This window comes from Rhinatrema bivittatum, chromosome 8 (genome assembly GCF_901001135.1).
Source record: "Rhinatrema bivittatum chromosome 8, aRhiBiv1.1, whole genome shotgun sequence".
Classification (NCBI taxonomy): domain Eukaryota; kingdom Metazoa; phylum Chordata; class Amphibia; order Gymnophiona; family Rhinatrematidae; genus Rhinatrema; species Rhinatrema bivittatum.
The window spans coordinates 83,422,079-83,448,576 of record NC_042622.1 but is presented as its reverse complement, the minus strand read 5'-3'; the positions used below and the strand labels follow the sequence as shown (position 1 = coordinate 83,448,576).

The 26,498-nt window shown below is 45.2% G+C and overlaps 1 protein-coding gene across 13 annotated transcripts in view; it reads left to right on the top strand.

Annotated features, from left to right (window-relative positions):
* The window catches only part of FNBP1 (formin binding protein 1), a 547,949-nt gene that overhangs the window by 124,261 nt on the left and 397,190 nt on the right, over positions 1 to 26,498 (top strand). For all 13 annotated transcript variants that reach the window (XM_029614281.1, XM_029614291.1, XM_029614288.1 and 10 more), the window contains exons 3-4: positions 1,315 to 1,371; positions 17,545 to 17,692. In XM_029614281.1, the coding sequence (XP_029470141.1) occupies positions 1,315 to 1,371; positions 17,545 to 17,692 (205 nt within the window). The remainder of the gene's footprint in view (positions 1 to 1,314; positions 1,372 to 17,544; positions 17,693 to 26,498) is intronic.

The following is a 26,498-nucleotide window of genomic DNA, read 5'->3' as shown; positions in this document are numbered from 1 at the left end:
TTGGTCACTGTGGAAACAGTGTACTTTGTCCATCAAGCCCAGTATGCTTTTTCTAACAATGGCCAATCCAGGTCACAAGTACCTGGTAGGATCCTAATGTGTAGATAGATTCCAAGCTGCTTATCCCAAGAATAAGCAGTGGATTTCTGTATTGCTTCCTTAATGGACTTTTCCTCCAGGAACTTGTCCTAACCTTTTTTAAACACAGCAACACTAATAGTTTTCATCACATCCTCTGGCAACGAATTCCAGAGCTTAATTATGCATTGAGTAAAAAAATATTTTCTCTTGTTAGTTTTAAATGTATTACCTAGTAACTTTATTGTGTGTCCCCTGGTATTTTCAATTTTCAAAAGAATAAACAACTGATAAACATTTACTCGCTCTATTCCACCCATTATTTTATAAACATCTATCATACCTCCCCTCAGCCGTCTCTTTTCCAAGTTGAAGAGTGCTAAACCTCTTTAATCTTTAGTCTTAAGTTCTGGAAAAATTTTAAGGAAGCTACACTTTTTTGTTTGTGTACTAGGAGATAATGTAACTCCACTTTTCAAGCAGAATACTGGAGAAGGAATACAAAAGTGAGATGTTGAAAAGGAGAATTTTGATGCTACTTAATCAAAATTCCATGGTGGAAATGGGAATTGCAGCAAAATGGAGAAATGAACCCTAAAATCTGTTGCAGTATGGATATACAATTGGGAGAGCAAAGGAATATTCAGATGCAGAGTTCTGCACTAGAAGCAGATACAGTGATGTTTGACCTTTTTCTTACAGATAAAGGAAAGTTTGACAGTGATGATAATCTAAAACCTCAGTTGGCAGGATAAGACAATGTTGTAGGTTCTTTCTGTGCATTACCTTGGTAAAATGATTTGACTTTGTATGCTATTTGGAATGTGTGATTTCCATGGTACTGTATAGGAGTGTTAAGCAAATGTTTTTTCCTTTTTTCTTTTTACACTGTGCCTGATTTTATCAGAAATCTTAGACAGCGCTATATTTTTCATATTAATGCCAAATTCATCAAGTCAGCTGGCTGATTTTGAGTTTATGCACCTTGCATATTCAATAATTTTTTTTTTAATCAAATCTTATTTTCTGCCTTAAAATTAGAATTAACACCTAGGCTTTTTAGTAGTTAGTGATATGTGTCAGTAAATTACTTTTGGATTTTATTTGTGAAAAGCCATTTAGTATGCTGAAAGAAGTAGAGAAAGTGGAAGATTTATCAAACATAAGTGTAAACACAGAAAGGAAAACAATGAAGATATTTGCTTGACTATCATTATTATTATTTTTATATTTCAGAAATCTTTCTAAAAAATATCAACCTAAAAAGAACTCCAAAGAAGAGGAGGACTACAAGTAGGTGTTTTATAACTTTGTATGGAGGAGAAACTGAGGGGAGCTTTACATGCAGATCTGAAGGTTCAGTTTGGGAGGCCATACACCATTAGAAATGTACCTGAAAACTAGTGTATTACAAGCTTATATGCAGTCATCTGTCTTGTCTATTACTTTTTTTATACAGGTGAGCAAATGTAAGGTTGAGAGTTGTTTTTATTATTGGGTAAATATTTGAGGTGGTAGTTTCCAGACAGCAAATATAAAGTTCCGCTTTCAACCTTTTCCATCCTATTAATGGGCCATTCAATGGCACTCTATCTTTCTAGTGTTGCTTTGCCTCCTTTCCTTGTTGAAAAATGCAAGTGGAGACAGGAATGGAGCAAATATGTTTTTCATGAATATAGGGTCAATTTTCTAAATGTTGCACAGTGTCTGACTTAGCCAGCCGAAGTTTGTCCAGCTAAATTAAGCTGATTCTAAGCTGAACCTAGCCAGGTAGGTTTTGAGCTGAAAATCGACCTAAATCTAGATGATCAAAATTGGGTTGGATAGATTGAGGTTTACTGTTTGTGCAGCCCAACCTAGCTAGCCAAAATTAGCCAGTTTGCTCTGAAAATCAGTGCTAGCCATGTAAATCAGGAGCTTGCCTCAGGGATACCTCTAGGGCAACCCATTTTTTGAGTTGTAGCTCACCTTGAGCTCAGATTTCTAAAGACAAGTAACTGAAATCCAAATCAAAACATCCAAGTTCTTACTTAACCAGCTAGATCCCATTGAACATTGGCCCCTCTATATTCTGTTAGGTATATAATTAGTAAGCCCATTTATATTTTGATTGGTAAATATCAATTTAGATCTAAATGTATATGTCCCACGTAAGATGCCACAGGAAGATCTGTAGCTGAAGGTTATCTTTAGTATTTACCACAGGAAGAGGAAACCATTTGTGCTAAGTCTCAAAACATTAAGGGACATCTTCCAAAAGTGTGAGATCTGCACTGCATGTTGTATACAGAGAAACATGGTTTTGGTAATTCTCTCATTCCATTATTTGCCTTGTACATTCCAAGTTCATTATAATTATTGTGCCCAGTTTTTGATTACATAACAGATATTTCAAACTGATTTCTAATCAGCAAATTGAAATTGAATGAGCAAAAACAAAAACTGAAGGTTGGGGCTAATTTGTACAGCACTACCGTTTTTATCCAGACCCATTGATGGTTTTGTTGGTAGAAAAACAAAAAGTCAAGGATTTGGGGGTAACCTTGGAAAACTCATTTAACCTACTGTCACCCATTAATGAAATGGTGAAGAAAGACTTTGTGAAATCACAAATGGTAAGGATGATTTGTTCTTTCCTGGATTCTGGAGCTCTGAGGAAGGTGGATCTCTCTCTCCCTAGTAATTACACAGTTACACTGCTTTAATGGTCTTCTTGCAAGATTACTAACTACATTATTTCAGAAATTACAGCTAATACAAAATTTGGCTGCCTATCAGATCCTGGGCAATTATTTTATTTTATGATACACACCATGGTGCGCTTTTGTAAAATGCCTCAGATGTGTCTTTTGACTCAGAAAGGAAATATAGACGTTTTGTAAGTAAATATGTCATAGAGAGTGAGAACCACCCCACTTTTCAGATAATTCTGCTGGTTTCCCTTTCAGAATTAAGCAGAAGTAAGTTAAAATTGCTCATTTTGCCTTTCAAGGCCATGAAAGGGATGATCCACCCTTATTTAGTTTAGCTTATTGATTTAATGTTCTGCTTCACCTGTGTAAATCAAAGTGGTTTACAATATAAAACATTCACAAAGCCCCGCCATAGATATTGATCACAATTTGACTGGAGTTCCGGAGGATGCATGACCAACGATACTACCCATCTCACCTGGGAGCAGCTGCATTACTCAACCAACACCGACCACTGACTTTCTATTGACTTTGTACCTTACCATACACAAAGAGAGGGAGGGGGAGGGAGGGAGGGGAATGGGTTCAGGAATAACTCACAAAATGTCAAATGAAACTGTAATAGTTCTTGTTTGCAGTTCTGTTTTATTGGTTCATTTGAATAAATATAATAAAAATAAATAAATAAATAAATAAATAAAACATTCACAATAGGTAATTATATAAATAGTATATCTCCAAAGATAAGCAGGAGGGTAATCCTTACACATGGGTGACACCATCAGATGGAGCCCTGATGCGGAAAACTTATGTCGAAGTTTCTAGAACTTTGACCAGGCACACTGAGCATGCCCAGCATGCCCTATATCACGCGTCTATGAAGGTCCTTCTTCAGTCTCTTCTGCAGAGCTGTAAGCCTCGTGGTGTGATTGAGCTCATTTTAGCTTTATGGAAAACTTTATGGAAAACTTTTTTGCTCTTTGTTTTTTCGCGCTTTTTTCTTTTGATTCCGTCACTGGATCCCTCTCTGTGCCTTCCCTTAGCGTCTCTAGTCAGGGTTTTTGGCATTTCAGGTAAGTTTCCTTTCATGGTTGATTCCCTCCCATGGTGGCGGTGGTGCCTTGATGCCCACCGGCCATCGACGTCCATCGCCATTGCTTTCGATGTTGCGGCCCTTTTGTTTTGTCCCATCATTGCCACGTCCGCTTTTCACCGATGCCCCCAGTGCCTGAGAACTATGTCTATCACTGATCCTCATGAGGAATTTTTCCTCTGCCTGGGGGCATCGCATGGCATCCGGAGTTGCCGCTTATGTGCTCAGATGACTCTGACATTGGCTTCGAATCGATAAGATGGATCAGCTTTTCAGGTCAAGGAAATCTGAGCCATCGGCCTCAAGGGACCTTGGAGCCGCACCGATGGTCACCACTCCATTGACATTGGTGGGACCGTTGATTCCGTTGATAATGCCAGCGGATAGGAGCGCCGGAGACCGACCCATGTCAATCTCATCTGGGCCGAGGATGCCGGCTTCGTTGTCTTAGACCTTGGCACTGGAGAAAGACTGGGCCAAGCATCGAGGGAAACTTAAGAAGCATTGGCACTGGCCCCAGTTGATGCACAGTGTCGAGCACAGGGATGCACCGGCTTATGCCGCGATGCCCCCAAAGCAACTCAATGGCGAGGAGATCCCATCTTCTATCTGTGCCAGGGGTCCACGATGGTCTCCAACTGACCTGGTGCCAGTCGCCAATCCCCTGCATGTGTCCAAAGAATATCTGGCCATCCCTCCTTCCTCCTGGTCCGTGTTGGTATTGGCAACTTTTGAGGAGGAGCTGGAGAGCCGAGACCAGCTGGTGGTGGAGCGGGTGCTGCAGGACTTTGGTCCTGCGGCACCGATGATACCGAACCCGGTGACACCCTTCCTCATACCGCTTCTGAAGAAGCTCTTTGTGCTCATTGATGCCTTACTGACCCAGCTAGCACCGGTTCCTGGGACAGCATTGGTACCCGGCTAGGCACTGAGGTCTCCCCCTACAAATATGATGGGCATTGCCGGTTCCTCCGAGGAGGAAGCTGCACTGAAGCCAGCTGAGATGCTAAGGCTTGTAGCCCCCATACAGTTTTACTGGTGTCTGCATCTTTGGACGGAGGCATAGCACCTAGGGTCCCATCCTCTGTACTATACAGTGAAGATGAGAGTCCCTATGACTCCTGGGGGATGATCCAACTGAGTCCTTTTCCAAGTACTCTGATGGTTTCCCGTCAGACCCTTCTCCTCCAGATGAACGAAGGAAGTCCCCGCCTGAGGACTTGACCTTTGCAGGGTTTGTTAGGGTGTTGGCGGAGGCCATCCCATTTCAGCTTTTGACAGAGGAGGATGCCAGGCACAAAATGCTTGAGATCCTCCAGTTCGAGGAGCCTCCTAAGGAGATTGTGGTGGTCCCATTAGCAGTTGCTGCTGAGGATATGGGAACAACCCCTCATAGTGCCTTTCGTTAACAAGAAGGCAGATGGGGTCTACCTCATCCAGAAGGCTGTTGGATTTGGTAAGCATCAGCTGCCTCACCAGTCAGTAGTGGTTGAATCCGCTCTCAAGAGGGCCAAGCGCTCTCGGACTCATTCCTTGGCGCAGGGGCGTCTTGTGGGAAAATAGTGGCCCGGGGGATTTTTCTCCATACTGGCCCATGGGTACCCAATTACATATACAATATAATTTACATAAATAATTTACATATATGTACCATCCCTATATTTCGGCATGATCCTCCTGTATCAACACAGTACTATTTGCCAAAACTCAAAGAATAACAGCCCCACCTATGAAAAAGAATACCATAAATATTACACCAGAATCTAAAATATCAATACACCTCTATCAGGAAAACAGAACAGGCCAAGCTACTACAGATCCCTACAGAGAAACCACATGCTAAAAGAATGCTTCATCTCAGTCTTTGCATGCAGAACACAAACTCTCACCAAATACAGAATAAAGCCACATAAAGTATAAATAGAAATGTGCAGACAAAAACTAAAATGTAAAACATATCACGCCAGACTCTATACAGTGCAACAATGGAAAAACAAAAATGTCACCATTCCTCATAAAACAATCAATAAAATCAAGATATATAAATCATGAATCATAATTATAAAATCATACTAATAAAATAATTTCAAAACAGCTGATGAATAGACTATCCAATAATTAAAGACTCACCAAACACCAATAAAATATTTCAAACAGCAGACACATCACATACTACCCAATAATTAAAATGGTAGTCAATCAAGAAAAATGAACTTAAAAAACCACCTTTACTTTACCCTCTCCAGCAGTTTATTTATTTATTTATTTATTTAGCATTTTTATATACCGACATTCTCGATACAAATATCAAATCAGGTCGGTTTACATAAAACAAAACTATCGCGGTGAGGCGTTACAATAAACGGAGTTTCAGAACATGATAATAAATATTAAATAGACAACAGTGACTCTTCGAATAACGAGCATATATATAGTAAATAACATGTAGTAAAATAGATAATAGCGTAAATAACTAACTTGTGATAAAATAAATAATAAATAGAATTATTTATTATTTATATATTTATATATAGTTCTCCTACTCCTTTCCCTTGCAGGCCACGCCAGAAGCAGCAGTAGCTGCTGAAGCTGTCCTCACGGTCCTCTTCCTTAGGGACCACAACCAGTCTTTTCTCTCTCTCTCTCTCTCTCTCTCACACACACCAGTCATACCCTCAAGACCAGTTTCTGTCTCTCACACACCAAACATCTCCCCAACCAGTCTCTCTCTCTCACACACACACACACATATACACACAAAAGCACACATATACCAGTCATCTCCCTGATCAGTCTCACACATACCCACGTCACCTCTCTGGCCAGTCTCTCTCAATCACACAATGCTCTCGCTCCCTCTTACACACTGGCTCTCAATCACACACATGCCCTCTCTCTCACAGCCGCAAGCCAGCCAAAAACATGCTGCATCTCTCTCTCGTACACACACATTGACTCACACAAACACCCTCCCTGACTCACATATACACCACACACATACAGAAGCACCCTCCCTGACTCACACACAGAAGCACCTTCCCTATCACACACAGAAGCACCATTCCTTTCTCACATAGACACATACACACACACACAGAAGCACCATTCCTTTATCCCAGGACAAGCAGGATGCTAGTCCTCATATATGGGTGACATCAATAATGGAGCCCTATACGGAAAAACTTCTGTCAAAGTTTCTATTAAACTTTTAACTGGCACAGAGAGTGCCCACTGAGCATGCCCAGCATGCCATTATATGCTCTGCCACAGGGGTCTCCCTTCAGTCTTCTTTTTTCCGCGGAGCCGTTAGCCTCGCGGTTAATTTGGAGTCCTGTGGCGATTTTCGCCATACTTAAAAGTTTAACAAAACTTTAGGAAAACTTCTTGCCACAAGGGTCTCCCTATAATATAACATCGCGGTAAGTTTTCTGATTTTTCTGTCGGTTCCATACCGGTTTTTTCTTCGTAGCCTAAGTCGTTGACGGCTGTCGACTAACTATGGCTTTGGGCTTCAAAAAATGCCCTAATTGTGGAAGAACCATGTCTATCACAGACCCACACTTAGAGTGTGTGCTCTGTCTCGGCGGGGAACATGATGTCCAATCCTGCCTGCAGTGCGCCGAGATGACAACAAAAGGACGACGACTCCGGATGGAAAAAATGGAGCAACTTTTCCACCTTCAGTTGCTCCCTTCACCATCGACGTCCACAAAATCGTCTCCGGCTGGAGCGATTCGTAAAGTAATACTCAAAAAACGAGTTCTGGGTGAGGCGGGGGATTCATCCTTACCTTCCCCCTCTCCTTCTTCGAGGGCATCGACATCGAGCAGTGAAAAACACAAAGAAAAGCATCGGCATCGAAGGCCGCATGGTTCTGGCATCGATCCGGTATCCGGTATGTCATCGAAGGATTCCAGATCCCCATCTAAGAAACCTCGGACGGATGAGGCTTCTCCGAGGCCTTCGACTCCACGGCGATCCCCACCGATCCCGGTGATGGGAACTGTACCTCCCCAGGGTTCTGCGGAGGTACTGGAATCGCCGTCACTGCCTCCCCCCATAGCTGCTCTGGTTTCACCAGCTATGCGGGTGGAACTGGACGGATATATCCGCCAGGCAGTCAGGGATGCGCTTCTCGATACCCTGCCGGCACCGGCACAACCCTCGAGACCAGTGCCATCGACACCAACCCTTCCATCGACGCCGATATTGACACCATTCCCGGTTCCATCGGAGACTCCATCGATGCCGTTTCCAAGGACATCGTCGATCACGTCACCGATACCCGGACCGATTCCGATACCAATATCGGTTCCATTAGGGATTCCACCAATGCCGGTCCCTGACTTATCCATAAGGCCAAAAGACTAAAAATACACTCCTCAACTCCACCAGGGAAGGATAACAGATTCCTAGACAATCTAGGAAGGAAAATGTTTCAAGGATCTATGCTGGTCTCCAGGATTGCTGCCTACCAGCTATTCATGACCCAATACCAGCGTAATCTCTGGAAACAAATACAAGAGATTACTCAATCACTCCCTGATCATCTCCAGGAACCTTTTTCTAATATCGTACATAAAGGCCTAGAAGCTGGTAAGCACGAGGTTCGTGCAGCGTACGATAGTTTTGAAACAGCATCTCGAATATCGGCCACAGCTATCAGCGCTCGGAGATGGGCATGGCTTAAAGCCTCGGATTTAAGACCGGAGGTACAGGAGAATCTGGCCGATCTCCCTTGTCTCGGAGACAATCTCTTCGGAGAAAAGGTAAAGGAAGCGGTGGCCTTATTAAAGGAACACTCGGAAACTCTCAGACAATTGTCTTTGATTCCTCAAGAATCTCAATCTTCCTCAAGGAGAATACCATGGAAGGATGCAAAACGCCCATATTATAGACAGAGGCGTTACTATTCACCTCCAGCCCGGGGACGATCATCTAGGCCAGTGCAACGTTCACAGTCTAGGCAACAAAGACCAACCAGATCTCAACCCCCTCCTCAGATTGCATCCACTTCGGGATTTTGAGACACAACCAGAGAACAGCAGCCTGTCTATCAATCCGATCCTAAACTTACCGGTAGGAGGTCGGATTGCTTTCTTTCATCAAAACTGGAATTCCATTACCACAGACCAATGGATACTCTCCATCACATCTCAAGGGTACCGATTGAACTTTCTCACTGTACCAAATGACACTCCACCCATCTCATCTTGGACAGCAAACAACCAATCCACACTCTTGCAAACAGAATTATCCACCCTTCTGAGAGTCAGGGTCGTAGAACCAGTTCCCCGGCCTCAGCAGGGCAGAGGATTCTACTCCTGATATTTCCTCATTCCAAAGAAAACAGGAGGCCTACGACCCATCCTAGACCTCAGAAATCTCAACAAGTTTCTCAGAAAGGAAAAATTCAGGATGGTATCATTAGGAACCATGTTACCTCTACTTCAAAAAGGAGATTGGCTCTGTTCTCTGGATCTTCAAGACGCTTACGCTCACATTCCAATTTTCCCTCCTCATCGCAAGTATCTACGATTTCTGGTAGGAGATCAACATTTCCAATACAGGGTGCTTCCATTCGGCCTTGCCTCAGCACCTCGAGTGTTCACAAAGTGCCTAGCAGTGGCGGCTGTCCACCTACACAAGCAGGGGGTACACGTGTTTCCATATCTCAACGATTGGCTCATCAAGAGCCAAACGAAAGAAAGAGCTCTCAACTCTCTCAAGCTCATAATCAATCTTCTCCATTCCTTGGGATTCCTCATCAATTACCAGAAATCCCACTTCACACCATCTCGCCTGTTACAATTCATCGGAGCAGAATTAAACACCATAACAGCAAAAGCTTTCCTTCCAAGAGACCGCGCACAGACTCTTATTACCCTAGCCAACTCTTTACGTGCTCAGTCACACGTGACAGCTCACCGGTGCCTCATACGTCTGGGTCACATGGTCTCTACAGTTCGCGTCACTCCTATGGCCAGACTGGCCATGAGGCTTATGCAATGGTCTCTCAAAACACAATGGATCCAGGCCATCCAGCCATTGTCTTCTCCAATTCAAATCACTCAGAAACTACGTTCGTCGCTCCTGTGGTGGACAACTGTGGACAACTTGCTCAAAGGCCTACCTTTCCAGCAACCGATTCCACAAGTAACATTAACTACAGATGCATCCACCTTAGGCTGGAGAGCACACATTGGTCATCTGCGGACTCAAGGTACTTGGACAAAGCTTGAAGCAACATTTCAGATAAACTTCCTAGAACTTCGAGCTATAAGTTATGCGCTAGATGCCTTCAAGGACTGCCTTTCACAGAAGACTGTCCTTATACAAACAGACAACACGGTTGCAATGTGGTACATCAACAAACAGGGAGGTACGGGCTCGTATCTCCTTTGTCAGGAAGCAGCGCAGATTTGGGATTGGGCCCTAGCACACTCAATACTCCTAAGGGCCACTTATCTAGCAGGAATTCACAACGTGGTAGCCGATCGCCTCAGTCGTCAGTTCCAGCCACACGAATGGTCTCTGGATCCAGAAGTGGCGACCAAAATCTTTCAACGTTGGGGCCAACCAACAGTGGACCTCTTTGCATCACAAATGAATTACAAAGTGAACAATTATTGCTCCCTCTTCAAACAGAAAAACCGCTCACCCAGGGACGCCTTTGCTCGCCACTGGAACTCAGGCCTTCTATACGCGTATCCCCCGATACCGCTAATAACCAAAACTCTAGTGAAACTACAACAAGACAAGGGATCCATGATACTCATAGCTCCGTATTGGCCTCGACAAGTATGGTTTCCCACACTTCTAGACCTCTCAGTCAGGGATCCTATTCGTCTGGGAGTAGCTCCCACACTCATAACTCAGGATCAGGGTCGATTGCACCATCCCATCCTCCAATCCCTAGCCCTGACAGCTTGGATGTTAAAAGTTTAATCTTACAACCACTTTCAACCCACATCTCTCAAGTGCTTATACTTTCACATAAGCCCTCCACACGAAAGAACTACTCTTCCAAATGGAAAAGATTTACCTTTGTGCAAGCTAAACAATACTTATCCTTTCACTTGCTCCATTTCTTCTCTACTAGGTTATTTATACTATCTTTCAGAATCTGGTCTCCAGACTTCATCTGTAAGAGTACACCTAAGTGCAATCTCAGCTTACCATAACAAACTGGGAGATGCACCTATCTCTACACAACCTCTTGTCAGTAGATTCATGAGAGGTTTAACTCAACTTAAACCACCAGTTCGACCACCAGTCACACAATGGGACCTGAACGTAGTATTAACCAGACTCATGCGTTCTCCATTCGAACCCATAGATACCTGTGATCTTAAATTTCTCACATGGAAGACTATCTTCCTCATAGCCATTACCTCGGCTAGGAGGGTTAGTGAGTTACAAGCACTTGTCACATACGAACCTTATACGAAGTCATGACAGAGTGGTTCTCCGTACACATCCAAAATTCCTCCCCAAGGTAGTTACGGAATTCCACTTGAACCAATCCATAGTGTTACCCACATTTTTCCCAAGACCGCATTCTCACCAAGGAGAGAGGGCCTTACATACCTTGGACTGTAAGCGTACACTATCCTTTTATTTAAACCGCACTGCAGTCCACAGAAAATCACATCAACTTTTTGTTTCTTATGACCCAAACAAACCGGGTAAAGCAGTGGGTAAACATACTCTATCCAACTGGTTAGCAGATTGCATACAGTTTTGCTATGAAAAAGCAGGCCTTCCTCTCCAAGGGTGTTATACTTGTGGACCCTTGGGCCAGTTGGAACAGAAGATGGTGTGCTGTGTGCTTTGCAGCAAGTTTCCCAACCAGGAGGCGGTTCGGAAGGCCGGAGTGCTTTGAGATGCTGGACCACTGAGGAGTCCTATGCAACCAAGAACTCTGTACCCACTGGAAGGAAGGCAGGCGTTGGACCCCGGAAGTCGGAGATTCTTCACCCTGGAGACTGGTACTTCCCCGGGAGGAGCCCTTAGGAGTCCAGCCGCTGGGACTTGTGGAGATTCACCCTGGAAGCTGAAGTCCCCCGAGGAGGGGCCCGTAGGGACACGGCCGCTGGGACTTAGGCGACTCCCCGACGGTGGAAGATGCAGGCGCCTCCTGCAGGTCGTGGGTTCCGGACGGCTGGCGCCTCCAGCAAGATCGTAGGTTATCCAGAAGTCGGTCCAGGAGTCGGAATCCAAAGAATGGTCCGCAGCCAGTCCAGGGGTCGGTGTCCAGAGAGCGGTCCAAAGCCAATCCAGGGGTCGAAGTCCAGCGAGCGGTTCAAAGCCAATCCAGGGGTTGAAGTCCAAAAGAAGCAATCCAGCAAGAAGGGCAAGGCAGAAGCAGGACGAAGAGAAGAACCAGGAACACAGCTACAGCAGGCCGAAGACCAGGAACCTTGTTGCAAGGCACAGAAGAGAGCTAGTTGCAGGGTACTTGTACCCTGAGGGCGTCTGACGTCATTCCCGGCTCAGCTGAGGTATTTCCCGCGCTGGCCCCTTTAAATGGGGCTACTTCCCGCGTGCGCGCGTCAGGGGGCAGGGCTAGCCGTGTCGGAGCGTTGGCGTCTCTCCCGAGGAGGGAGAGACGCGCTGGAAGGCCTGCAGGCCCGGGGCCTGCTGCAAACACCCCGGGGAAGGCTCGAAACGGCCCGGGCCGCCCCCGAGATAGGTGGAGGGACCGGGGCACGGCCCGGGACTGCAACAAAGGGCGAGTAAAGGCACACTCAGTAAGAGCTATGTCAACCTCAGTAGCACACTATTGTTCAGTGCCAATCATTGACATATGTAAAGCAGCAACATGGACTTCTCTTCATACCTTTGCAGCTCATTACTGTTTGGACAAAGAAGGACGACAAGATTCAGCCTACGGACAATCTGTCTTAAAGAACTTGTTTCCAGTTTAAACCCAACTCCTGCAACCAACCTGCTGTGATCTTCGGCTGACTCATTTCAACAACAATCTTCACTGTTGCCTCAATACCAAATGACTCAGCCTCTAGCTTGCTAATCACCCATATGTGAGGACTAGCATCCTGCTTGTCCTGGGATAAAGCAAAAATTGCTTACCTTGTAATAGGTGTTATCCCAGGACAGCAGGATGTAGTCCTCACGAAACCCACCCGCCACCCCGCGGAGTTGGGTCCGATACGTTTTATTATTTTATTTTTGGCTAACGCTAACTGCTACAAAAGCAACTGAAGGGAGACCCCTGTGGCAGAGCATATAATGGCATGCTGGGCATGCTCAGTGGGCACTCTCTGTGCCAGTCAAAAGTTTAATAGAAACTTTGACAGAAGTTTTTCCGTATAGGGCTCCATTATCGATGTCACCCATATGTGAGGACTACATCCTGCTGACCTGGGATAACACCTATTACAAGGTAAGCAATTTTGCTTTCTCACATAGACACATACACACACACACAAAAGCACCATTCCTTTCTCACATACACACACATACACACACACACACACACACACAGAAGCACCATTCCTTTCTCACATACACACAGAAGAACAGCTGGTCTCTGGCGGCGGTTAGCAGCACCGGTGTTCACTTCTTCTGCCCCCGCAGGCCTCGATTTTAATTTCTTCGGCCCCCATCGGCTTGGTCTCCGGCGGGGGCCGAAGAAATTAAAATCGAGGCTGGCGGAGGCCGAAGAAAAGAAGATGGGCGCCTCCCAGCCAGCCCCTGCCGGAGACCAAGCCAGCAGGGCCGAAAAAATGAAGATGGGCGCCGCCCAGTCGGCCCCCGCTTGAAGCTGGCTGGGAGGCGTCCATCTTCTTTTCTTTGGCCTCTGCTGGCCTCGATTTTAATTTATTCGGCCCCTACCGGCTTGGGCGGGGGCTGGCTGGGTGTCGCCCATCTTCATTTCTTTGGCCCCCGCCGGCTTGGGCTCCGGCGGGGGCTGGCTGGGAGGCTCCCATCTTCTTTTCTTCGGCCTCCGCCGGCCTTGATTTTAATTTCTTCGGCCCCCGCCAGCTTGGTCTCTGGCTGAGGCTGGCTGGGAGGCGCTGAGGCTGGGCTGAGGAAGAGCCACGTGGTCGAGACCACGTGACCAGCTAGACCGGCCCACTGGGGGAAGCCCGATCCCCCGATAGGCCAATCCGCCCCTGCCTCGGCGCCCCCAAAGAAGGACCACAGAGCGATGGATGCTCTTGGGAGGAAGGTGTTTCAAGGCACTATGCTTATTGCCCGCATCACTGCCTACCAGCTCTACATGATCCTGTACTCGCGGGACATTTAGAAGCAGGTGCAAGAGGTGGCTGAGCAGCTACATTAACAGCAGCAAGGCACCCTTATGTCGATGTCTTCGAAATGACTTTGAGAGTCTCTGCAGCGGGAATTGATGCCCACAGAATGACATGGCTGTGGGTTTCGGATCTCTGACCGGAGGTACAGGAATGACTCACTGATGTGCCGTGTACTGGAGAGAATCTCTTCGGAAATGGGCCACAGCATCCTTTACCCTAACTTTGGGACCACCAGGAGACCCTCCAACAACTCTCCGTTAGTACTTCGGCCCATCCTCCTCATCGAGGAGGCCATCGAGACTGGGACCAAGGAAGTCTTTCTTTCACCAGTGGAAGTACTATCCTCCGCCTCCTCGCTCCCATCAACACCATCAGGGCTTCTGCAGCCATGCCAGGCAGCAGAGAGCCCCAAACCCCAGCCAGCTCCTCAGTCAACTCTGGGGACGGGGTTTTGACTGGGCCATAGGGAGTGTAAACCAGTTGCCCATACTCGGGATGTTGAAACCTCAGGTCAGGGGCAGTCTGCAGCTCTTTGCGAACCAGTGGCCCAGTGTTAACTCTGACTAGTGGGTTCTGTCCATTGTCTGCCAAGGGTACCAATTGGGTGTCCCACCAAATTTCCCTTCGTGCCCACATTGGGGGCCAGGAGCGCATCAGGAGGTACTACAAGTGGAGCTCTCCTCCCTCTTAACGGCCAGAGCGGTCAAGCCCGTACCACCTGGGCAACGATGGCAGGGATTCTTCTCCAGGTACTTCTTGATTCCAAGGAGAACAGGAGAACTCTGTCTCATCCTAGACCTAAGGGCCTTGAACAAGTTTCTAAAAAAAGAAATTTCAAGATGTTTTCCCTGGGCACCTTGATCCCCTTTTCACAAATAGGGGACTGGCTATGCTCCCTCGATCTAAAGAGCCATTACACTCATATCGAGATCTTCCCAGGTCACAGGAGATAGGCTTGTGTCTGCCCCACAAGTCTTCACAAAATGCCTGGCCGTGTTGGCAGTGCAGCTTCGTAGTCTGGGAGTTTGTCTTCCTGTATCTGGACAATTGGCTGGTCAAGAGCACGTCTCAGGTAGGGGCTATCAGGTCCATTCGCTTGACCATTTGGTTGTTGGAGTCACTAGGGTTTGTTCTCAACTACCCAAAGTCCCATCTTAACCCGTCACCTCAGTTGGACTTTGTAGGAGCGCTGCTATACACGGCTCAGGCCAAGTCCTTTCTGCTCTGCCAGAGGACTATTGCCGTGGTGACCATTGTGTCAGAGATTCAGCAGAGCCAGCAGGTGCCGGCCTGGCACATGTTGAGGATGTTGGGCCATATGGCTTCAACCGTCCATGTTACTACCCTGGCACATTTACACATGTGCAGAGCCCTATGGACCCTGAGGTCACAGTGGCGCCAGGCCACTCAGAGCCTCCAGGATTGCATCTCAGTCATCCCGTTTCTCAGGGACTCATTGTCCTGGTGGCAGGTACTTTCCAATCTGGAACAGGGGATCTCGTTTTGGAGCTTTCCTTCTTAAATTGTCCTAACCATGGATACATCTACCCTAGGGTGAGGAGCTCATGTAGATGGGCTCACCACCCAGGATCTCTGGTCTGCTCAGAAACATTCTTGTCAAATCAACTTCTTGGAGCTTCAGGCAAACAGGTACTTTCATTGGGCTTCAGAGATTGGCTGTCCAACAAAGTTGTCCTGATCCAGATTGAAAACTAGGTAGCCATGTGGTATGTCAAAAAGCAGGGAGGCATGGGATCGTACCTTCTGTTTCAGAAAGTGGTCCAGATCTGGTCGTCGGCCCTGTCCCATGGGATGGAGCTCAGTGCTATGTACCTGGCCAGGATGGAGAATGTGGTAGTGGACAGGCTGAGTCAAGTCTTCAGACCCCATGAGTGATCCCTGGACCAGGGGGTAGCAAATCAGATATTCCACCTCAGGGGGAGCCCAGACATAGATCTGTTTGCGTCCCCCTGCAACAGGAAGGTGCCTCTTTTCTGCTCCCTATACAGGTCAGATGGCAAACCAGCCTCGATCACCCTTGCCCATCACTGGGGCAAGGGTCTTCTTCTATATGCATATCTTCCGATTCCCTTAGTAGCGAAGACTCTCTTGAGGTGCTGTGAGGACAGAGGAACTATGATCCTCATAGCCCCTTATCGGCCAAGACAGGTCTGGTTTCCACTCCTGCGGCAGTTGTCCATCCAGAAACCGATCAGTCTGGGGACTTTCCCAGATCTCATCACGCAAGATCAGGTCTGGCTGCAGCATCCCAAACTCCAGGCCCTGTTGCTCACAGCCTGGATGTTGAGAGGTTGATTCTGCAGATGCTTGATCTTTCAAAAGATGTGTCTCGGCTCCTGGTGGCTTCTAGAATGCCTTCCTCTAGAAAGTCCTGAAGTGGAGGAGGTTTTCCTTGTGGTATGAGCAGACGGCCCTAGATCCATTTTCCTGCCCCACACAAAAATTGCTTGATTTCCTTCTATACCTATCGGAGACTGGCTTGAAAACCAATTCCGTCAGAGTTCATCTGAGTGCAGTTGGTGCATACCACCATGGTGCAGATGGTGCACCCATCTCTGTACAGCCTACAGTTGCAAGTTTCATGTGGGGTCTGCTTCAGTTGAAGCCTCCCCTAAGGCCTCCCATTGTGTCTTGGGACTTCAACGTGGTGTTAGCTCAGCTGATGAAAGCTCCTTTTGAGTCACTGCACATCTGTGGCCTGAGTTACCAGACCTGGAAGGTCATAATTTTGGTGGCGGTCACTTCAGCGCACAGGGTCAGTGAGCTCCAGGTCTTAATGACTTATCTAACTTGTACTAAATTTTATCATGACAGAGTGGTCACATATGCACCCTAAGTTCCTGCCTAAGCTGGTGATGGATTTCCATGTTAACCAATCAATTATCCTGCCAATATTCTTCTCCAGGCCGCATTTGCACCAAGATGAACGAGCACTGCTTTTGAAAATTGCTAGAATATATGCCATTGAATTGTCCATAGAATTTACTCACATAAGTGCTCTTTACTTGAGTAAATGGCTTTTGAAAATTGCTACATAGTAGTTACATTTAGGCGCATAACTCTGTTTGAAAACTACTCCCAAAATATTCAAACACAGTTTTTGTAAGAGCCTTTTGTCTAACTTGTAAATTTGTAACAAGCAACATCTGTGTAAGAACAGCCATCTGAAATTAAGGAGCTTTAAGAAAAGTTCTGCAGATGAACCTATGCTCATTTAATATTCTTCCTGATCACACCTCTGATGAATGTTGAGATAGATATGTGCCTTACTGTGTGCCTCAAGGAAAATGGAAATGTCTGTTCTGATCATTAGCAGTACATCTGAAGTTTGTAAGCCCTGAATGACATGAAGGGTTATTCTGTCTGTGTTGTGGTGCAGGTACACATCGTGTAAAGCTTTTCAAACCACTTTGACTGAAATGACCGACTATGCTGGACAGCATGAAGTTATTTCAGAAAACATGACGTTGCAGATCACAACAGAATTAACAAGCTTTGTGCAAGAATTGAAACAGGAGAAAAAATCGGCAAGTTTTAGTTTTATTCCTAATTTTCTTTGTATATAAAAGCTTACAGACAAATGGTTAATATTCCTCTCTGTCCTCATATCCTTGTCACTAATCAGTGACAATATAGAATAGAATTTGGAGAGTAATAGGAAACTGATAGGGGATGCAATGTGAACACTTCTATTGTGGCCCTTGGAACAGCATGAGATCATCAGCCCGTTTCCATAGGTTGCCTTTTTAAGTCCCTAACCAGATTAAGCTGAATCTGATGACGTAGAGATGAAACACACTAACATTGTGACAACTCTATGGAGCAGTTTGATTCGAGGTGGGTTGGGGGGGGGGGGGATGTTACAGACACATTCAGAAGTATCCATTGTAAAATTGACAACATTAAAGAATTTTAGACCTTATAAGTGATGAAAATTCTAAAAAGAGGAGTTGATTTGTACACTGTATTCTCTGCTAGCTGCATTGTACAAATCAACTCCTTTTCATCACTTACATGGTCTAAAATTCTGTAATGATGTCAATTTTACTATGAATGTGTCTGTAACCCCACCCCCTAACCCCACCCCACCTCCTGAAAACTCACCCCGAATCAAAGTGTCCCCTTACAATGGTCCATATATACAGTATCAGACTGAACCTTAACGAGTCTCTCTCTCTCTCCCCACTCCCGACTCTTATGCCTACCAAGGAGCTGTAGCAAAGTGGCGTATATAACATACACACAACGGCTGAGGAAATTTAGGGGGTATTGTATGTCAGTGCTGGCCCTGCCTCTGGAACGCCCATACCCTGCTTCTTTTCCGCCTACTTTTTGTGGGCGCATATATCAATGTATGCACGCCCTTCCCAGCTATTTAAAATTCACGTAGTTCCTGTGTGGCCCACTTAGTTTGTAGGAAATTTTTCAGCCAAAGACAAGGCTTTTAAAATCTACCTCTTAGCTTTCAAGAAGTGTATTTTTTTAAAAGACTGAGCTCCTTACTTAGGCAGCCAAATTTTGACTGCCTAGGTTTAGGAAATTTTTCAGCCAAAGACCTAGTTTGATGGAAAATTTTCCTGAATCTAGGTGGACAAAATATGGCTTCCTAAATATAAGGTGTTTAGACTTGGGCTCTTAAATTTAGCTGGGTAGCACTGAAAATCCACACTAACTGGATAGTTTTAACTAAGGATTTGTCCACTGAAAACCTGATCCCCCTCCCAACAGCCTACTAAGAAAAAAAAAAGTACTGCCTATCTTTATCCCTTCCCTTCTCTTCCTCCTGGAATTCCATCCAAGTGAAAAAAGAATGACATCTTTAGTTAGGGCTGTAAGCAGGGCCAGCTATGCAGATGTGATGGGTGTTATCTGCTGATATCTACTATATTACTGTGTTAATTTTGAATTTGTTTTCAGTTATCAGTTTTTACCTTTATTATTGTCTATGTGCTGTTACAGATTTCTAGCAGTAGATTAGTTTCTAATGTACTAGAACTTAGACTAGATTATGGAGCAGTCGCCTTACTGAATTATGGGATATCGTAACACCACTCTTCAATTCCTGTAAGTAAAACTGAAAGCAGAGAGTGAGAGAAATGGAGCAATTGGTTCAGGAACCAATGAGAGAGGGAGCAATTTTAGATTTAGTTCTCAGTGGAGCACAGGATTTGGTGAGAGAGGTAATGGTGGTGGGGTCGCTTGGCAATAGAGATCATAATATGATCAAATTTGAATTAATGATTGGAAGGGGGACAGTAAACAAATCCTCGGCTCTCTTGCTAAACTTTCAAAAGGGAAACTTGGATAAAATGAGAAAAATAGTTTAAAAAAAACCTGAAAGGTGCAGCTACAAAGGCAAAAAGTGTGCAAGAGGTATGGACATTGTTAGAAAATACCATCCTAGAAGCACAGTCAAGATGTATTCCACACATGAAGAAAGGTGGAAGGAAGGCAGAACGATTACAGACATGGTTAAAAGGTAAGGTGAAAGAAGCTATTTTAGCCAAAACATCTTCATTCAAAAATTGGAAGAAGGATCCAACAGAAGAAAATAGGATAAAGCATAAGCGTTGGCAAATTAAATGTAATACATTGATAAGACAGGCTAAGAGAGAATTTGAAAAGACGTTGGCAGCAGAGGCAAAAACTCACAGTAAAAACTTTAAAAAATATATCCGAAGCATAAAGCCTGTAAGGTAGTCAGTTGGACCGTTAGATGATCGAGGGGTTAAAGGGCACTTAGAGAAGGTAAGGCCATCGCGGAAAGATTAAAAGATTTCTTTGCTTCGGTATTTACTGAAGAGGATGTTGGGGAGATACCCGTTCTGGGGAAGGTTTTCATGGGTAACAATTCAGATGGACTGAACAAAATCACAGTGAACCTAGAAGATGTGGTAGGGCCTGATTGACAAACTGAAGAGTAGTAAATCACCCAGATAAGATGGTATACACCCCAGGGTTCTGAAGGAACTAAAAAATGAAATTTCAGATCTATTAGTACAAATTTGTAACCTATCATTAAAATCATCCATTGTACCTGAAGACTGGAGAGTGACTAATGTAACTCCAATATTTAAAAAGGGCTCCAGGGGCGATCCGGGAAACTGCAGACCAGTTAGCCTGACTTCAGTGCCAGGAAAAATAGTGGAAAGTGTTCTAAATATCAAAATCACAGAACATATAGAAAGACACGGTTTAGTGGAACAAAGTCAGCATGGCTTTATCCAAGGCAAGTCTTGCCTCACAAATCTGTAGATAAAGGTGAACCGGTAGATGTAGTGTATTTGGATTTTCAGAAGGCATTTGACAAAGTTCCTCATGAGAGGCTTCTAGGAAAAGTAAAATGTCATGGGAATAGTGGTGATGTCCTTTCGTGGATTACAAACTGGCTAAAAGACAGGAAACAGAGAGTGGGATTAAATGGACAATTTTCTCAGTGGAAGGAGTGGGCAGTGGAGTGCCTCAGGGATCCGTACTTTTCAATATATTTATAAATGATCTGGAAAGGAATACAACGAGTGAGGTAATCAAATTTGCAGATGATACAAAATTATTCAGGGAAGTTAAATAACAAGCGGATTGTGATAAATTGCAGGAAGACCTTGTGAGACTGGAAAATTGGGCATCCAAATGGCAGATGAAATTTAATGTGGATAAGTGCAAGGGACACATATAGGGAAAAATAACCCATGCTATAGTTACACAATGTTAGATTCCATATTAAGAGCTACCACCCAAGAAAGAGATCTAGGCTTCATAGTGGAAAACACATTGAAATTGTTGGTTCAGTGTGCTGAGGCGGTCAAAAAAGCGAACAGAATGTTGGGAATTATTAGAAAGGGAATGGTGAATAAAACAGAAAATGTCATAATGCCTCTGTATTGCTCCACGGTGGGATCGCACCTTGAATACTGTGTACAATTCTGGTCGCCGCATCTCAAAAAAGATATAGTTGCAATGGAGAAGGTACAGAGAAGGGCGACCAAAATGATAAAGGGAACAGTTCCCCTATGAGGAAAGACTAAAGAGGTTAGGAGTACTCATCTTGGAAAAGAGACGGATGAGGGGGGGATATGAAAAGGTGTTTAAAATCATGAGAGGGCTAGAACAGGTAAATGCGAATCTGTTATTTACTCTTTTGGATAATAGGACTAGGGGGCACTCCATGAAGTTAGCATGTGGCACATTTAAAACTAATTGAAGAAAGTTCTTTTTTACTCAGCACACAATTAAACTCTGGAATTTGTTGCCAGGGTATGTGGTTAGTGCAGTTAGTGTAGCTGGGTTTAAAAAACAATTGGATAAGTTCTTAGAGGAGAAGTCCATTACCTGCTATTAATTAAGTTGACTTAGAAAATAGCCACTGCTATTACTAGCAACAGTAACATGGGATAGACTTAGTTTTTTGGGTACTTGCCAGGTTCTTATTGCCTGGATTGGCCACTGTTGGAGACAGGATGCTGGGCTTGATGGACCCTTAGTCTGACCCAGTATGGCATGTTATTATGTTATTATTATTATTATTATTATTAAGTGATTTGAACAAGGTTCTGCAGTGGTAACTGAAGTTAGAAGAATGCCACTATATGCTTTTTTGTGTAAAGTAGATGAATGAGTGGTAGAATTCAGAAAATATTTTCCTTTGTATTTATATTCTGCAATTCCCATATTGTTCAATGCGGATTACAATAAAAACATAATAAACAAAAATAAGATCCATAAAACATCCTAAAACAGTAAATAACCTTTATTTTGGGGAAAAAAGTACAAAATATGAACTACTCAGAAACATTAACAAGATCTTTGGTATGTTTATTAGAATGTACAGCATATGATGTCTGTTCTTTGTTAAATTATATACAGTACTTTTAAGTAGGAGGTGCTCTTCTATATACACTTCTTTTGGAGACAGCATGTCTGTAACTCATCAGTGATAAGACGAAGGTATTTGTTCAGTGCTCTGCCCAGGGACAGTCCTTATTGACATGAATAAACAGCAGATACTAGGGTTTGTTTCTGTCAGCTAGAGACGTGAAGGCTCCGAGAAAAAACAGAAAAATTCAGGAGAAAAGTGTTCTCCATGGACAAGCAGGACATTAATCAGTCACACAAGTGGGTGATGTCATCTGACATCGCTGAGATAGAAAGCTCTCTTACAGCTTAGAAAAATCAAGAAGGTTCTTTTGAGCATATTTAGGTGTTCCTGTGCAACTGCCACGCAAATATCCTTAGTTTTTGTAGACTTTTTTTTTGTTCTGCTCATGAGAGAGGACATATTTTTGCTTTCTCTCTCCTTGAACTGCTCGTTGAAATTTTTGCTGACATGTTTTTTCTTATTTTCTCTTCCTCTTGACTTATTCTTTCATTTTTTCTTTTGCAATTTTCAAAAAATATTTTTTATTTCACTTCCTTCAAGATTGAGTTCCATCTAACTACAACTTTCTTCACAATGGCAGATGGCAAACTGGGCTTCAAAAGATGTCCACACTGTTCCTATATGATTGTTGTGTTTGAGGCATTGTGGACCCTTGGTCGCAATGGAGATGACTCCGCCCATGGGGAGGAGCCCCATGGGGAACTACTGCGATAGGCTGATACAGATAGCAGACACAGAATGGATAGAGTATTGTACTGCTGTAAATAAATGGTGAAGCAGGAAGGTAAGGCACTGATCCACGAAGTGCCAATATGTTCAACAGGCTCAGAAGTATAGTCTCACCCAGATGTTCACGATAGGCAGGAGTCCGCAGTGTGGGTAACGCCGCAGCTGGTGGGTGGAGTTGGAGCGCTGGATCGTAGAGGTACTCACAGAGTGAAGGTGTCTTCCTGTCTCCGAAGGTCTGTACTGCAGGATATGAAGTAGATAGGCCTTCGAGGAGTGAGTACCCCATGGTCCAATATCCTGAAAATGAATAGAGAGAAAAGACCCCCGAGGAGCAGTTGTCTTGTTATTGAGGACCCTGAAGGGAAGTTGGAAGCGAGAGACCCCCGAGGAGCGGGTGTTTAGAGTTTCTGCTGGAGCGAGGCCCTTAGCATGAAAGTGGCATCTAAGCATACAGCTTAGGGCAGGCAGAGTAGCGAAGTGAAGTCTTTGCTAACTCAAATTGGTAGCGGAAGCGGAGGCTGGATATACCCAGAGGTACTGACGTCATGCGGTGGGGTCACCCCAGAGGTTCCCGCCATGACATGTATTTGAGCGTCGGAGATGTGCGTGCTCACGCCCTAGGAGGCCACGGGAGTGAGCATGGCAGATGGGGACGCCCACGCTGGTCTGGAAATGCCAAGGCCCTCGGCACTCGGCACCGGAGACAGCCATTTTGCCCAAAGAGAGAGAAAGGGGAGAAAAAGAGGTACGGCAGAGCAGTCGCAGCCGTCTGCGACCAACGGACGCAACAATGATGACTTTATCAGAGCAGTACAACCACTATGTTCACTGCTTAGGACTATCCCAACATGTTTCTCTTTGTGTTGCCTGTGCTCCAATATTTCCTAGGGCCAGAGGACCCAGAAGTTACACACAAATAGGTGAATTTTAAAAGCCCTACGCACACCAAATCTAGGAGATACACAAGTATCTTGGACCAGATTTTAAGAAGCTCGCGAGTACACATATCTCCCGGTACACGCACAAGTCAAAAAGTCAAAAAGTGGTGGGAAATGGGCGTGGTCTGGACAGAGCATGGGCAGGACACGGGCATTCCGGGAAGTTGCCTTGAGTATAAGTATTTATATGCTCAAGCGCACGCCACGGTCCCCTACTGCATAACTTTATTTTGACTATGGACGGTGTGCAAGTATTAAAATAAAAAAACTAGATGAGTCAGCAGGGTTTTAAGAGTTGGGGTTAAAAGGGTAAAAGGAAGGCTACAAAGCAGAGGAGGTTAGGAAGTCTGATGCGTTAAATGGGCGAAACAGGAATGAATTGGGAAAAAGGGCTATTGCATCAGCATGTTTTAATAAAATCCCCCCCCCTTACACGGTAGCGCCGGCATTTGGGTGCACATGCGCGTGTCCATGTTAAATTGTGCGCACATGTATGCATCCATTCCCATGAGCCGGCATATGCACATACTTGTATGCCCGATGGCTGTTTAAAAGTTACTGTCAAAGAATTTTTGTGTGATTGTCAGCTCTCTGGGACAGCAAAGGGCTGAGAAACAGCTGAGGGATGCATCACCTAAATTTAAAAGACAAGAGTTTTCTCAAGCTATGCTCTTTAAGGTGAATTTTAAAAGCCAATGTACACATCCTTTAGAGCAGAGCTTTCCAAAGTTTGTGTCGCGACACTTTGGTGTGTCGCCTGAGGTGTGCCGGTGTGTCGCGCAAGCCCGGTGCACGTGACACACCGGCAAGTGGGAGCCAATGCAGCCGCCAGTGGAGCTCATCCCGCTGGCGGCTGAGCAGTAAAATATCGCTGGCAGGAAGATCGGCAAGGCCGTGGTGGAGCTCACCTCACCACGGCCCGAAGAAGAAAAAGGTCACGTCGAGACGTGCAGGTGCTCCTCCTCCTTCCTGCCCATGCGGCCCCGGAAGAAAAATGTTGCCGGAGCCGCACGGGCAGAAAGGGGGAGGAGCGTCAGCCGCGTCCAGAAGAGGAGCAGAAGCATTGTTGCAGCGGGGAGAGAAGAGGAGGAGGCCCGGTAGCAGGGTCGCCGCCGCGATCGGCCCGAGAAGATCAGGGCTGCTGCAGAGCCCATCCTGCAGCGACCCGTGAAGAGGAGGCCCAGAGGTAAGAGAGCGGCTGAGGGCCTGTAGAGTGCGTGTGTGAGGTGAGTTGAGCGATTGTGTGCGTCTGTGAGCTGAGTTGAGCGATTGTGTGCGTGTATGAGGTGAGTTGAGCGATTGTGTGCGTCTGTGAGCTGAGTTGAGCGATTGTGTGCATCTGTGAGCTGAGTTGAGAGATTGTGTGCGTCTGTGAGCTGAGTTGAGAGATTGTGTGCGTGAATGAGGTGAGTTGAGCGATTGTGTGCGTCTGTGAGCTGAGTTGAGAGATTGTGTGCGTCTGTGAGCTGAGTTGAGAGATTGTGTGTGTGTATGAGGTGAGTTGAGAGATTGTGTGTGGGAGTGAGGACCTGAATGTTTGCAGAGACAGCATGTGAGAGAGCCTGTGTGTGTGTGTGTGTGTGTGAGAGAGACAGCATGTGACAGTGAGAGCCTGTGTGTATGAATGATTGTATGAGAGAGAGCATGTGACAGTGAGAGTCTGTGCTTGAGCAAGACAACATGTGGGTGTGAGAGAGAGCCTGGGTGTGTGAGAGTCAGACAGCATGTGCAAGAGAGAGACTGTATGAATGATTGTATGAGAGAGAGCCTGTGAGTGTGTGAGAGAGAGAAAGTATGTGAGAATGAGAACCTGACTGAATGTTTGAGGGAAGAAGATAGATGGAGAGAAAAGAAATAGAAAAAAAGACAATATGAAAGGAATTGGCAAAAAAATAAGAAAGGGGAGGTGGAACAAAAAAGCCTGTGACCAACCGATTAGAAAACTAAGATCAGACAGCAAAGGTAAAAAAAAAAAGAAATAAATTACTTTTTACTGGTAATGTGCAAGAGTAGCACTTTCTCTATGCTGATTTCACAATGTACGAGATCAACATGGAGGAAGTGGAAACCCAAGGGTCCTGCACAGAGGAGGCAGCAGAATGGGCTTCAGTGCCAATAGCAGCAATCAGCGCCTCCCCAATAGCCATGCGGCAGCAGTGACAGTGGCAGCAGAGGAATGAGAGAGGCTCCGAGGTTGCTGGCAAAAGAAAGAGAGGGGGTTTGCCTTTAGTGTGTGCCTGCCTGAGGGTGTGTCTGTGTATGAGAATGTATGGGTGTCTTCCTGGGGTTTGTATGTGTGAGAATAGGTGCCGGCCTGTGTGTGGTGTATGTGTGTGTGAGAATGAATTGGTGCCTGCCTGGGGGTCTGTGTGTGTGAGAATGAATGTGTGCATGCCTGAGGGAGTGGTGTGAAATTGAATGGAAACCTGCCTGGGGGTCAGTTTCAGTGTGTGAGAATGACTGGGAGCTTGCCTGGGTGTGTGTGTTTGTGTGTATGTGAGGGAGCCAGACAGAGTATGTATGAGAAAATCCAGGGGAGTAAGAGTTTGTGTGGGGGTGTGTGTGTGGAGGGAGAGAGAGTGTCTTAGAGCTTGAGAGTGTGTCAGTGTCTGTGAGAGCGAGAGGTTATGGTGGGTATAAGAGCATGAATGTGTATGTATGTGACAGTATATGTGTGAGAGAGAATGGAAATGTGAGTATGTGTGAGAGAGAGAGGATATTCTATTTATCAGTAGTTTTAAAATATTCTTTTATTAGTATGGTTTTACTATTATAACTGATGCTTTATGT